Source organism: Chelmon rostratus, chromosome 9 (assembly GCF_017976325.1).
Source record: "Chelmon rostratus isolate fCheRos1 chromosome 9, fCheRos1.pri, whole genome shotgun sequence".
Lineage (NCBI taxonomy): Eukaryota > Metazoa > Chordata > Actinopteri > Chaetodontiformes > Chaetodontidae > Chelmon > Chelmon rostratus.
The window spans coordinates 21,626,465-21,640,554 of record NC_055666.1 but is presented as its reverse complement, the minus strand read 5'-3'; the positions used below and the strand labels follow the sequence as shown (position 1 = coordinate 21,640,554).

General features: G+C 43.5%; 1 protein-coding gene across 4 annotated transcripts in view; it reads left to right on the top strand.

Moving 5' to 3' along the window:
* fam13b (family with sequence similarity 13 member B) overlaps nucleotides 1-11,356 on the top strand; it is a 74,705-nt gene extending 63,349 nt beyond the window's left edge. For 2 of the 4 annotated variants that reach the window (XM_041943474.1, XM_041943473.1), the window contains exons 14-24: nucleotides 745-816; nucleotides 1,419-1,692; nucleotides 1,868-2,009; nucleotides 2,350-2,431; nucleotides 3,169-3,357; nucleotides 4,307-4,521; nucleotides 4,757-4,840; nucleotides 4,936-5,031; nucleotides 5,576-5,955; nucleotides 7,024-7,125; nucleotides 8,314-11,356. In XM_041943474.1, the coding sequence (XP_041799408.1) occupies nucleotides 745-816; nucleotides 1,419-1,692; nucleotides 1,868-2,009; nucleotides 2,350-2,431; nucleotides 3,169-3,357; nucleotides 4,307-4,521; nucleotides 4,757-4,840; nucleotides 4,936-5,031; nucleotides 5,576-5,955; nucleotides 7,024-7,125; nucleotides 8,314-8,437 (1,760 nt within the window). In that variant the 3' untranslated portion in view covers nucleotides 8,438-11,356. The remainder of the gene's footprint in view (nucleotides 1-744; nucleotides 817-1,418; nucleotides 1,693-1,867; nucleotides 2,010-2,349; nucleotides 2,432-3,168; nucleotides 3,358-4,306; nucleotides 4,522-4,756; nucleotides 4,841-4,935; nucleotides 5,032-5,575; nucleotides 5,956-7,023; nucleotides 7,126-8,313) is intronic. The other 2 variants (XM_041943475.1, XM_041943476.1) reach the window with 2 other exon arrangements.
* The last annotated feature ends 2,734 nt before the right edge of the window (nucleotides 11,357-14,090 follow it).

Genomic DNA, 14,090 nt, shown 5'->3' with positions numbered 1-14,090 from the left:
GTAGGTGCCCACTGCCTCAGCTTTCACAGCATGCTTTCTGTTCCCCGCAAAAACATGAAATAAATGTTAATTTCAGGTATTTTTAGATGTACTGTTCAAGTAATTAAAACAGTGTCAGGAAATAAAAAGTTGCAGTCCCTTAACGTGTTTCTTTCCATGACCCAAACTCACATTTTGATGTGATTTATACTTTTGCAAAACACTCAATCCACGAAAAAAGTTTACGTGACAAGACTTCTCTCCAACATGGTCCTTAAGTTATTTTATTCTCCCAGTTTGGTAGAATACAGCTATTCTGCCTTATTTGTTTATAAAATTTTAGGTTAGAGCAGTCTAATGTTGTCATTGGTGTTTGAAATGGCTCTAAAAGCTGTTTTCTGCCAGAACAGAAACTTAATGGTGGGCCACCGGCCAAAAGCAAGCAGCTGTTGTATTGTGTTATATTATTAAAATGCATTATTATATGAAAATCTTCCTAAATTGTCTCATGCATTTTTAAATGTTTAAACATTTTGTGAGCTGTGATTCATTTCCCTCATAATCAATCTTTATATATCTTACATGACTGAAAGACTTGATGTTCAGCATCATGGTCGTCTCATTAAACACACACACGTACTGAATGAATGTTGGTGAATGATTGACCTCAATGCTCCTCTTCTCTACTATCTCTCTCACTGTCCCTCCTCCTCCTCCTCCTTTTTTCTCCTCGTCTTCCTCCTTCTTGTCCTTCCATTCAAACAGCGTCACCCCCCTCCCATCTCCACCTCCCTCCCATAGACTTCTCATGTATGCATCTGCAAAAAGAAGGCCAAGGTAAGTAGTTAATGTCTGCCCACACATCCACCGGTCTGCCCATCCTTCCTTTCATCCTTTCTCGCTTTTTGTTTTGTTGTGGTGGCTTCCTGGTTTGAACACAGTACAAGAAGCTTTATTACTAAATTCTCACATTTTAAAACATGGCTCTGAATAAATCCCTGCATGTGAAACACTTCCTCTCTCTGGTGTCATCTTTCCTCCTGCTGCAGGGTCACTGGACAGACTGATCAGGACATCTTTCCTCTCTAAACATATTTTTTTCATCAGACTCGATTCTCACACACGTCTCGTTTTCTTTCCGGCCCCTCCCTCACCTTCCCCCTTTTTGTTCCCCTCGACTCAGCTCGTTAGCATAGCGCTGACGGTCAAGACACCGTTAATCAGGCAAAGAGTGAGTCAGCAGGGCACTGAAGAAGAAAATGAATCTGTTGTTGGATGTATCAGCCCAACACCCCCCTCCCAGCCAGATTTTGTGTGCATCTTCTTGATATGTACAGCATCTACCTCACGAATCATGCTCTTTTCTCCCCCTCCTTTCCTGACCCCCGTTAACTTGCTCTGACTCCCTCCTCTCTTTACTTGTCTCCCCCTCTCTCCAGACCCCGTCCCGGCTTACAAATCCTGGCAGGACGACAACGAGAGCGGGGAGGCGCAGCTCTCCCCGCTGGCCGGTCGCATGGTTCCTCCCCCCCTGCTGCACCTGGAGGAGGAAGGTGAGGTGGACGAGGAGGAGGGAGGGCAAGATGCCTCCCCTTCCTCATCCCGCTCCCACCCTCACCTCCTGGCGCGCCGCTTTCTCGACTTTGGAGCGCACAGTGCCCAGCGGTTCCTCCAGCAAGACCCGGACGCCACCTCACCCACCAAAGCACAGAGGTACGATGACCCGGACGTCCCGGTGCAGTCTATTCACTGGCTTTGCGACTAGGTTCAAAGTGTAAATTCACACCTACATTTTTTTTTCTTTTTGGTCCATGTCAGAGCAGAAATGTGTGATTATGTTGGATTGTTTGGCTGTTCATTCATATTTGTGTATCCTCTGTCACGTCAGGCCGCGGCGAGCATCGTTTGGCTCCAAAGAGGCGATGAGAGGAGGAGATTCAGTGACCCACCAACTCACCAAGAAGCTTCAGCACCTGAAGAAGAAAATCAAACAGTTTGAAGAGCAGTTTGAGAAGGAGAGGAACTATAAGGTAAAACTAGAAATATAAAGACTGTACATGTTTACTATTGAGCAGTTAAATGACTAAACTTTTTTTCAAAAATGTACAAATCGTATGCAAAATATAAATTACTTATGTGTATTGTAAATAGTGCAGAGGACCATAGCCCACAAATAATTGGCTGAAAAATAGAAAAAGCAATTAATGAGGATGGAGGAAAACCCATTTAAAAAATTAGTCTGTTTTATTCTGAAATTACCAACAAGTTTAAACAGGTTTAAAACATTATAGACACTTTCTGCCAACCAGGCCTCGTGCTGAATGAGGTCACAAATCTTGTTCACGTAATATTTCTCATTATTCTCTGCAGCCCTCTCATGGAGACAAGGCAGCTAACCCCAAAGTCCTCAAATGGATGACCGACCTCACTAAGATCCGCAGGCAGATTAAAGGTACGACCACTCGCTCCTTTTCCTGCGAATGTGCATTTGTGTGTGAGTGTGTGCGTGTCGGGGTTAGAGTGTCTGTGCGCCATCCTGTTCCATGCTGGACAGCTTGACCCCCCTCCCCCCCACTCCGAACCTTTGACTTTTGTAACAACATCGCATGTATGCTGGTCTAACACACACACACATGCAGACACACACATGCCAGGAGTTGACGTGGCTCTCACATGCGTGGCTCCACCCCTCCAGTGTGCTGGTGCGTCCTTGTGAACCCACATTCATTACCACTGCAGTGAATTTAGTAAGGTGAAACGGTGGATAAGACTAATTACAAAAGACTTGGAGATATCAAGGAATCTTGATGAAGAAATAATCTATTAATCTCTTTTTGGTCAGAATTTAAATTGAGGCTGCAGAAACTTTTATTCTGTGATACAGTGTCGTTCTTTGCCAGTTAGTCTGCTCAAACGAGGTACTAAATCTCTACAAATTGTTTTCTACTTTGATGTGGCTCTTGTGCATCGTTTCACCGTTCTGAACAAACCCCAGGACACTCGTCCACCTTCTCCATGTGAGGTGACGGCTCTCCTTTTCGGAGAACGCAGTGGCCGAAACGTTTCTCTCTCTGTATCAAATCAAAATTGAAAACAACAATAACGCGAGCACCCGCTCTCCACTTTCCTCCCTCCTCCTCCTATCGCCCAACGACCTATGATTGATTGATTGACCGATCGGCCAACCAGGACGCCAGCACCACCTTTTACCCAGAAGCACGCTGAGGCACCAGGCTTTGCTCCATTCATACAGACGCCACCATGCTCCCTCCTCCCCTTCCTCCTCCTCCTCCTCCTCTATCTGCCCACCTCCCCATCACACACTCACCCCCCCGCTCCACCCCTACTCAGGCCTGAGCTCTAGACCGTATCACCTCAGTAAGTACCAACCCCTCAGTAAGTAGACAAAACATACACTACTGACAGTCACCATGAGACGGCATTGTGAGAGCGTCTTGCTTCTTTGCTTTGGTGTATTTCCTGTTGAAAACGCATGTTGGGGCGGGACATTTAACCAGAGGTTTTCTCAAAAGTGTGAAGTAACGTGAGGAAGACGAGTTTTTTTTAATGCTGGTGTATCAATAAATAAATGTACATTCAAGGTTTGACTATTTGCTGACAACATTTTATGCAGTGTATACTGTTCTTATGAGGAAACAACAGCGCAATTTAAATACAACCCTGATTCCAAAAAGGTTTGGACGCTGTGTACAAGAACCAATGGAGTTAATGAGGTAAAACATGAAATTGTCTTCGTTCTGTTTTTAATTGAGTGTATGTCAAACAGGATTAGCAAATTATTACATTCTGTTTTATTTATGTTTTACACAGCATCCCAACCTATTGGGGATCAGGGTTGTGCATTCATAACTTCATCTGCTTCTTATTACTGTTATTTAGGATCATTGCAGCGTGGCCACACTTAATTTAGGGATACTGCAATATTCAGCAGGCAGGAGAAGAAGGCAGCAGCACAGTGTGACCCATACTGTGTCAAATGCCTTGTTTATTTTACTCCAAGCTGCTGTTAGAAAAGTGTTCAGGAAGGTTTTTGCTTGCTGTGTTTGGGTTTTGACTGTGCAGTGTCGTGGTTTAGTCTCTTGTCTAAGCATGTGTGTCTTTCTCCTCTTGTTGTGACTGGCTGCTGTCTGTCAGACTCTTGCATGTCTCATCGTCCAGTGAAACGTGTTTTATGTGCCGTATGAAGACTTAAGATTTTCTCCCCAGCTCCTCTTTAACCACTTGTCCTGGTTCCTTCTCTTGTACCCCCTCCTCGTTTTTCCTCTCCTTCACATCTTTCCTCATCACTGTATTCCTCCTTCCCCAGATGCCAAACACCGTGCAGAGAGCGAGCTCGGGCCCCAGACTCGTCCTCGGAGCAACACCTTACCCAAGAGCTTCGGCTCCACGTTGGACCAAGGCGCTTACGATGCGGCGGTGGAGGTAAAGGGTCAGCGTCCCACTCGGGAGGAAACCCTGGACCTGATCCAGCGCAGGGTCAAAGGGAAGAGGCAGGAGGACGGCTGGCCTGATGACATCAAGGTTAGCTGCAGATGTTTTTATCGAGATTGGATCAGTACTCCTGTTAAAGGCCCTGCACACTCACACAGCTGTTTTCAGTTACTTTTATTCTCAGCTCATTGATGCATGCACAGGGACTGAGGCAGGTCACAGCTCTGCAACATTACATCAATACACGCCATTTGCACAAGGTTTTAAGTTCAAATGTGTTAAATTAAAGCTTATATCACTGCTACATTTCTATCTGTCTCTGTAGAAGATGACCAAGGAGCAGTTATCCTGTGAAAAGACAGTCCTTCAGAAGAACCTGCTGCACTATGAGGGCCTGCATGGTCGACCAGTAAGTTATTGACATCCTAACTCCTGCCTAGATTTCATCTGTTCTGTGAAGCTGTGTTAAAACACCCGTTTAAACTTTGTCTCTCTCTGTCTCAGGTGACCAGAGAGGAGCGTTTGGTGGTGAAGCCTCTCTATGATCGCTACAGATTGGTTAAACAGATGCTCACCAGAGTCAGCATCACGCCTGTCACAGTATGTACACATTACATCTATTATGGCTGAAATACATGGGGCACGGACACGGCATGACACGTCTGCACGCCCAGTAAAGAAAAAAAAAGTATAATCTGATCTCATTGAACCAGAGGCAGTGCAACGTGCAGCAAATAAATCAAATCAATCATCACCACGATACTGAACTTAAAGCGATCTAGTTCATTAATTCACCAGGTAATATAGCCTATGCTTCCAAACCCTGCATAACCAACTGCATTATCACTTGGCTAAAGTCAGTATGCACACAGTGAAGCTGATCATCTGTGTGGAAAAATAACCAGACAGCAGGAGGGACGCAAATTTGTTGGGAGTGGGAGGTCCTCTGCCTTGTCAGGTGGGGGTAGGGTCAGAGTCGGTGTGGCAGGTAAGAAACCCTGCTCCACCCTGCCTATGTGACCCGTTGCGCCCGTGCCGCAAGTATTTTGGCTGTTACACAATGTTACCAACATACTGATTAAAACGACATTTGTAGATCTGTTATTAGAAAGCAACACACTTTAACCTCCCCTCTCTCTCCCAGGTGTCCCCCTCCAGTAAGAGGCGAAGTCAGACCCTCCAGCCAATCATTGAGGGTGAAACTGCTCATTTTTGGGAGGAGATCAAAGAAGAGGAGGAGGACGAGCGAAAAGAAAGAGAAGGAGGAGAAGAAGATGAGCGGGAGGAGGAGAGGGAGGAGGAGGACGAGGAGGAGGAGGAGGAAGAGGGAGAGAGCAGCGGTGGGGAGATGCAGAGCTCTGAGGTCATCATGGCCGTCGACCTTGTGACCCCGACTGACGGACCAGTGAGGAGCCAGAACCAACCTGACAGACAGAGCGACTGTCCAATGACAGCCAAGCTGGAGGAGGGGTCAGGGAGGCTGGCGCTGGACCTGCGACTGTCCAGCTCCAACGCCTCGTCCATGTAAGAACACACACACACACTTTTTACAATTAAAGCAAAGTTCCACTTGTTTTCACGTGTTTAAACGTGGCTTTCTGACTACGGGGCGACTTCACACTTGTCACCCAGTCATAGGGATTCTGGAAATGTGGACTCTAGGCTACACGAATCATTTCATTTTCCTCCATTCTTCATATGTCCTCTCCCATTTGAATTAGTTAGAATAATCCTCATTCTCTGTCAGCAACAATCTAAATGGACTTTAACCCACAGCCTCACAAATGGAGTCAAGCTGCCATTTGTGGGACGTGTAGCTTGTTTGGTTAGCTGACAAATTACCCCTGAAGTAGCTCTTTATGTATTTAGCTGTAATCGCTAATAGAGGGGACTACTTTGTATGTTTGCTCTCGTTTCGACTCAGAGACAAGCGTTTGAAAATATTTATGTAACCTTTGTACATAAATTGAACTAAAAGAAGGTTACATTAAAAGACACAGAAATGGTAAAGGTTTTAGGGTGACTGATATCTAAAAGATTATTACTGAAATGTCCATTTACTCCTTTCACTGTCAGCTGATTGACAGCAATTAGAGCTTAAAATAAAGAAGCTCTGGTTGTCTCCAAGTTTGCAGGCTGTGCAGACACCAGCAAGAATAATGTGAGAGAAAGAAAACACAGGTTTTATCTGCTGAGTCTGCAATCTGGTTAAAGGTCACTGAGGATTCCACTCACTCACTCTCTCACTCACTCACACACGCACGCACACACGCACACACACACCTCTAACCTTGTTCATCAGCTCAGGTTTGTACATCCAGGTCTCTTGCCTGGACATGATCCTGTCAGCTGATCCCTCACACCACCACAGTTCACTTCCTGCCCTCCTTTTCTCTCTGGACTCAATTCTAACTTTATGGGTCAAGATCCAAACGGTTGGTGTTATCAGTCAGTGTAGAGTTGAGAGAATGAATGTGACTTTAAAAGCACCTCAGGTCTGCGTTCTCACAATGTCACTGTGACTTTGAACTGTTATATTAGTATCATGACAGTGTGCGTAACTGCGTTCTCATGTATCCCATCATCCTCCAGGCCAGAGCTGCTGGAACAGCTGTGGAAGGCCAGAGCAGAGAAGAAGAAACTGAGGAAGACCATCCGAGAGTTTGAGGAAGATTTTTATCAGCGTAATGGAAGGTTAGTGGAAGACAGTCATTCACATGCAGACCAGACTGTCAGCATAATTACTTCAGTGTAAAATAGGAGTTACCTGGGTGTAACATCACTCTAGAGCACCTGTCCAGCCCTCTAAAGGTGTGCATTTTTAGTTCACCCAATTGAGGCTCCGCCTCTGCACCTTTTACATCCACGTAACAGCTTCTTCTAATTTGTACATGCTGCGTCTAATAGGCTTCGCTGTTGGTTCAGAGAAGTGACATCAGTCCCGCAGCCGAGCACCGCTTCCCTAAGGGTTGCCCTTGGACAGGCCCTGCAGAGTGCACGAATGTGGACTGAGGTCTCTGGCCTTGCACCAGTCCACCAACACACACCAGTGAGCCGAGTAGGGCTTGGAGGTGGACGGGGCATGTGCATTATGAATAGCAGAGACAACTGCAGCAGGGAGACCACAGCTGCTCAGTCTCACCCTCTGAACCTCCAGACCAAGAGGCGCTGTCCCAGGATCAGGCATGAGAAGATGGAGCCCCCTGCCTAGCAATGCTATCTGCGCTCACAGTGCTAACAAGACTAACAGTGGGCACTCCCATCAGCGGGCTGCAGGCTAGCACGCCTGGAGAAACAGCCTGGCTGCCAGTGTTTTTGTCTTCAGTCCATGTCCGGGCTGCAGCGGCCTGCACATGGCTCTCACCTCCAACATCTCATGCAAACATGAAGGTGACCCAGCTGAAAAGGCTAGCAGTGCTAGCTGTGGGCTAGCTCACCTGAAACACAGCCTGGCAGCTGTATTTTGTGCCTAGGCTGGGACGGCCTGTACACAGTTCTCACCTCTGACATCACATGCAAACATGGAGGTGAACAAGCCGAAAAGTGCCAACAGCACTAACAGCGGGCCGGGACCAGTTACCAGCGGGCCATTGCTGTAAGAGCGGCGCCACTACACAGGATAAATGACAATATCCAATGCCTGTTTTCGTTTTCAGTAGCCCATATCTGTCAGATTGGGCTGTTAGTTGACTGTTGTGTCGTCTGACCCCAGCAGAATACCGTCCAGAGAGAGCCAATAAATGCTTTTATTCCAGTAAAGCAGCCCTGTAGAAACCATTAGAGGTTCATTTTGCCCAGATACAACATATCAATATTTGCTGTAAGCAATGTGTCAGGACATGAAAATAAAACATATTCTCCTGTCTCCCTCCTCTGGTGTAGAAATGTCCAGAAGGAGGACCGGGTGCCGATGCTGGAGGAGTACAGAGAGTACAAGAGGATCAAGGCCAAACTCCGCCTCCTGGAAGTTCTGATCAGCAAACAGGATTCCTCCAAATCCATCTAGACCTGCACCTCCTCAGATACCTGCTATCACCGCTCACATCACTGCTGCGAGGACCCGCCCGGGATGTCCGTCAGTCTGTCCGGCGTCATCACATCTGGGGGGGTTTAACAATCGCTCCAGCCACCAACAGAAACCACGTCACACCATGACTTTCCAGGAAGTCGACATCAAGACGAGTCGAGACGCTCAGTCACACTTCATGACCACCACTCTGTGTGCTGCATTCATGTCCTGGAGAAAAGTAAATTAGAGTGACTCACCATCTCATGATTTAACTTCTTTTTAACACTGTTTGTAGTTACAGGCCTTCACCAGTGCAGGAAAACTGTCTGCTTCTGAGGGACTTCTACACTTTAACCTGCATTTCACCATAGCAACCAAAGTAAAGTTTTGGTTCTTGGGTCTGAGTTTGTGAGATTTCCAATGCCATAGAAACGATTCAACTCGCACTGACTGGTCAAACCCTCAAGACTGCAGCTGTGTGTGCAGCATCCATTCAGACTGCAACCAAACACTGGTTGTCACTCGTATCAGTAATCGATTAAAAAAAAAAAAAGCAGTAAATTAAAAGTTCAACATGCCGACTGTGTTGTCTTATGGCATGCAACATCTCAAATGGTTTTTAATAATCGGTCTAATTTGCCAAATATTTGCAAGTTTTGTGGCCAAAAAGTAAAGGAGGATGTGCCAAAAGAATTGGTCACTGGGACTATTGGATGAAAAACCCAAATCGTGAGAGACTGAAGGATTGAAAAATCTTTAAGCAAATTTTAAGTGTTTTGATCACAAAATCATTTAAATCATATTTGTTTGATAAATACAGCATTATCCATATGTGACAGATATTTTCTTAAAAGGTGATTTCAGAATTCAATATTGTGGACATTAGAGTCCGAGTTGAATGAAGACGTGGATTTTTACAGCAGTTTTCCCACGACATGAATGCAGCATCACCACCAGTTCAACTTAAAATCACTCCCGTCAGCCACAACTCTCTGCTGCCTCGTCTGACTGCATATCGCTTAAAAAAAACACGGATCGCCGGTTGTCTTCATCATCATCATCATCATCATACCACCAACTCGACTCAAGACTTTACACTTCTCTTCTTATTTCCTCGACTTCAGCGAAAGAAAAAACTTTGACTTTTTAATTTCAAGAACTTTTCTTTTGTCGATCTTCGTTCTCCTTCCTTCGTGCTGAGGAATCTTACTGGACAGCTCGCGGACTGGCATTTTAGACACTCTTCACTCAAGACGTGTTCTTTGTTTGGGACGCCGCGCCGTGTGAAAAGTCCCTCTTTCGCCTTGCTTCAGGGAGTCCCCATTTCTTAAAGCGGCGTCCTTGGCACGAGGCGATCGTTTATTTTACTCTGTCGGTAAAACTTCATTTAACATCCTGGACGCTTCATCGTCGGACTGATTTTTAAAATTCATTCACATGTTAAAAACAAGTCTGTGCGTATATTCTTGTTGAAAAAAAAGTGTATACATACATGTTTGTGAGACACTGCTGTTCATGTTTTTCTTGAATGAAAAAGAATATGTGTTGTATTCCAAGGGGAAAAAATAATTGTATTAACTCCCAGTGCGACCTTGGAGCTGTTGTGAAAGTGAAACTTGAGTTTTTTTTCTTCTTTGGCGACATTAGTCAGTAAGATGTACTTTAGGTCTTCTGTTTGCGAAGTAACTCTGAACTTAGTTTCCCAGGAGCCTTTTGCAAAAAAAAATGCTGCTTTTAAGTCATCGTGAGCTCAGACGTCTGAGTTTTGAAGTTGTGATTTTGATTTTTCTGACTGCACTTAAAGGCAGCATTAGACTGTAGATGCTCACAGGAAACTGAGATTTTATGATGTAGATGAATCTGGCTACTTTTTCCTTTGTTTTTCCACTTGTCTCTTCACTTGCTGCATGGAGGTGTGGCAGTTTCTGAGGGATTATGGGTGATAAATGCTGAGGAGAGGAGCCAGTTTCTGGTCCACCGTGCTGCTCTTCTTCTCTGAAACCAAAAGCATGCCGGCTACAGGCAGCGGCAGTCAGACGGAGAGTTTCTTGGATTTCGGCGACGGCACAGTCAGCAGTTGCTGTGCAGCTGATGCGACTTGCTGATTTTCCTCTTGTGGTCCTCAGTTAAAGTTTAATCGTAGCTTTAAAGGCTGTATTGTATCGATGAGGTGCCAACACTGCCAGCACTGATCCTAAACACAGAGAAGCAACTCCGTCTGTGGGTCACTGATACTTTTCCACAACAGGTTGAGTAAGTGCTGAGGGTCTGATTAGGATGTAGCGTGGTGTCCACGATGCCGAGAGACAGAAGAAGAAGAACACAAAAACAGTTCTCAGCTGTCTTCGGTCGAATCTGCGTTCCCGCTGAAGTTTCATTTCCTGCTGGCAGGTAAAATGAGGGCAGGTGAGGAGGAGGAGAAGGGTTGAGGTGTGATGCATGCCACCGAGCTTGTCCTCTTTATTTTTCTTCTTAGAGGCCACGTTGTCTCGTATCAGAACAGAGTCAAGTGTCACAGTGTGATTTGAAACGTGGGTCGAGTTAGTAAAGTTAGTGAACCGCCTGTTTAGCAGGTGAGATCTATTGGTTCATAAAGTGGCTTGTTACTTGTGAGACGTTTAAGGCCGATGAGACAAAGTAGTGCTTTTCTTTGCTGAATTGATGTACATTTACCTGCCAGAATCAAAGCTGACTTTTGTCTGTCAGGACGGCAGATGTGATGGTTCGACATCAAGGTTGAGCTTTTTCTGAGTGCTTGTGAAGAGGGCTGCACGTAACAGTTATTACTTTAGTCTATGAAATGTCAAAATGCTAATCACAGTTTCCCAGAGCCCAAAGTGACGTCTTCAAAATGCACCATTTGTCCAATCAACAGTCCAAAACCCAAAGACTGGTCATTTACTATCATAAATGACAAAGCAGCAAATCCTTACATTTAAGAAGCTTGAACAAGCAAATGTTTGACATGTGTGCTAAAAAAAAAACAAAAAAACGAACGTTTACCCTTTTTTTTTTTTTCTTTTGATGGCCTAATCGATTGATCGACTAATCGTTGCAGCTCTACTTGTGAAGAATATGAGGGAGGGTGTGTTCGTCAGGACGGTAAAGTTTGGAGGTTTGATGTAAAAAGATGTTATTTGCACAGCATTCACAGAATGCAGCCCTTTTGTGTTTTTTCATTTGTATTTCTAAAAATGAAGCACTACTTCTATACAAATATAAATATATACTGTACATAAAAAAAAAACAAAAAAAACACCCGAAGGAATGAATGTCAGAAATGTTTAAATTATTTCAAACATTACGTTTGGCCCCCTTTGGTTCATTATATTTGTGATGCCCTGAGAATGTGTTTTTTTATTATAAATATTGCTATTACTATCATAACCCTTATTTTGTGTGACAATGACAACAATAGTAATCCTTTTGTATCTACTCACCAACTGTAAAACCAGCTGTAGAAGTTAGTCTGGCACTGTGTGTGGCTAATCAAACATGAACCTGCTCTGTTCCCTGATTTCTTTTGTCGCTCTGTGTAATATAAGCTAATATAGAAGCAGTACTGTAGTGAGCTTGCATGGCAAAAGAGAACATAATAGTATGAATAACATGATGTATTGTTTCTATTATTTGTGCCATGAAGAAGCAGCAATAATTAAAGTTCGCGTGGAGGTTTTACAGTATCGGGACACATTGGGTGGGATCGACATTGTGTGAATATTTGAGGTACAATATTATTTCTTTTCAGTGTAATTGTTTTCAGCCTGACACATACATTGTCTCTCTCACACACACACTCTGCTCAGACGGTGTGTTTTTACCACTGTTGTCAGCATAATGTTCATGTTGGCACTGCTGAAAAACCAAAATAAGAATTTAAAATGAAACGGGAAGGTGAACAGGGATTGAAAAGCCAATTTCATATCTGAAAAACATTCCAGTTTTTATCATCCTTCAAAAAGTGGAAACAATTCATCGTCAGTCTCTCGAGGGCTTTTCTTTGACTGTCTGACAACAGTGACCAGCTGATTTCTTTCTCAAAATCAGCTGTTTCTCATTGTGCCTACAACAGAGTGGTAAAATTCACCTGTGGTTCATACGTCGTTATCTGTAAATGTATAGTCTCTGTCGGTGTACAGTGTGTTTCATCTCACACTTACCCATCAACGCGCATGCTTGTGTCACACACCTGGAATTCACAGCAGAGGCCCCCGTCGAAGGTGTCTCGCAGGTCGCCGCTCCTCCTGGAAATGTTGAAGAAATGATCAGTTTTTTTGGTCAGAACAGCAACAGATGAGACATAAGATATATTTTACTGGTCTGTAAAGGGATTTTTGAGTACAGAGTCTTTAAATCTTTAAAATTTAAAGGACAAATGGTCACGTTGCTTACAGGTGTGATTGAGAAAGTTAGAAATCAGACGCTTCCTGACACCTTTGATACTGAACTTTGCTGTAAATTCCTCTGACCAGAGATGTTTCCTGCTTCCTCCAGGTCGCCCACATGTGATGCTGTGTTTTATCGCATCAATATATTGTATGTATCTCTAAATGTTTTCTTACTTTGTGAATGCTTTTTTTCTGTTGTTTCTCCATTAACAAAAAGGATGAGAAAATACAATCAGTAACATTTACACATGAGAATAAAATTTACAAGCTTGACACATCAGTTCTCTCGCTTCTTGAGTCAAATGAACTAAACTGTTCACAGTACGATATAGAGAGGTTAGTATAAGTTTACAGTCACTAAGTTAAACCTTTTAACCAACCAGTCCTGATCATCACTACAAATATCAGACCTGTAATAGACCCTTTAAATGCCAGTTTGTTATTTAAAAAACACAAAAAGTCTTTTATTTTCTGTATGCTAGAGCTGTTTTTCAGTTTGGGATGTGTCATTGATTTTGATGCATTTTAATTTTTGTGTCAGTGTCACGTTTACATAAAATCAGATTACAGGATCAGATTACATCTGATTTTTAACGACATGAATTAGGCACAGGATCAAGCATGGCGTGATGTATCCTTCCTACCTTTTTCCTATCGCGCCTTTACCCACAGCACCAGCCTGTGGTGTCATGTACAACACAACAATTACTGAAAAATTATATATATATATATATATATATATATATATATCACAACATCTTTACAGTAGGACAAATATGTTCCTTTCCTAAAACTGCGAAAACACTATTAAACACTATTTTTTAAGCGATGATCAGTGCTGATCATAGAAAACCATTTATTCATTTTCAGAATTTTATTCCCTTAAATGCCAGTTTCTGTGATGATACCACCTGTTTTTTTTTTATAAGAGAAAAAAAAATTCATTATTTTCAGTGTACTAGAGGCAAGCGGGGAGTCGTTTGTCAGTGATTAGCATCAACATTGATTTTTATGCACATTAGTTTTTGTGCAGCATTAAAGTAAAACTTCTCACCTGTTAAGTTAAAGTCCATCTAAAATGTCCATTATTGCTGTTTCAGTTCTCGTATTACACTTCAACATTTTTACCTTCTAATCATTGCTATCCTTCAGTGTTTTGGTAGCACTTGATATTACGATACACATATTCACTGTTTAGTTGCTTATTTGCATATTGGCTTTTCATTAGTCATTACAAAGCACTTAATGCCTTATTCTGCATG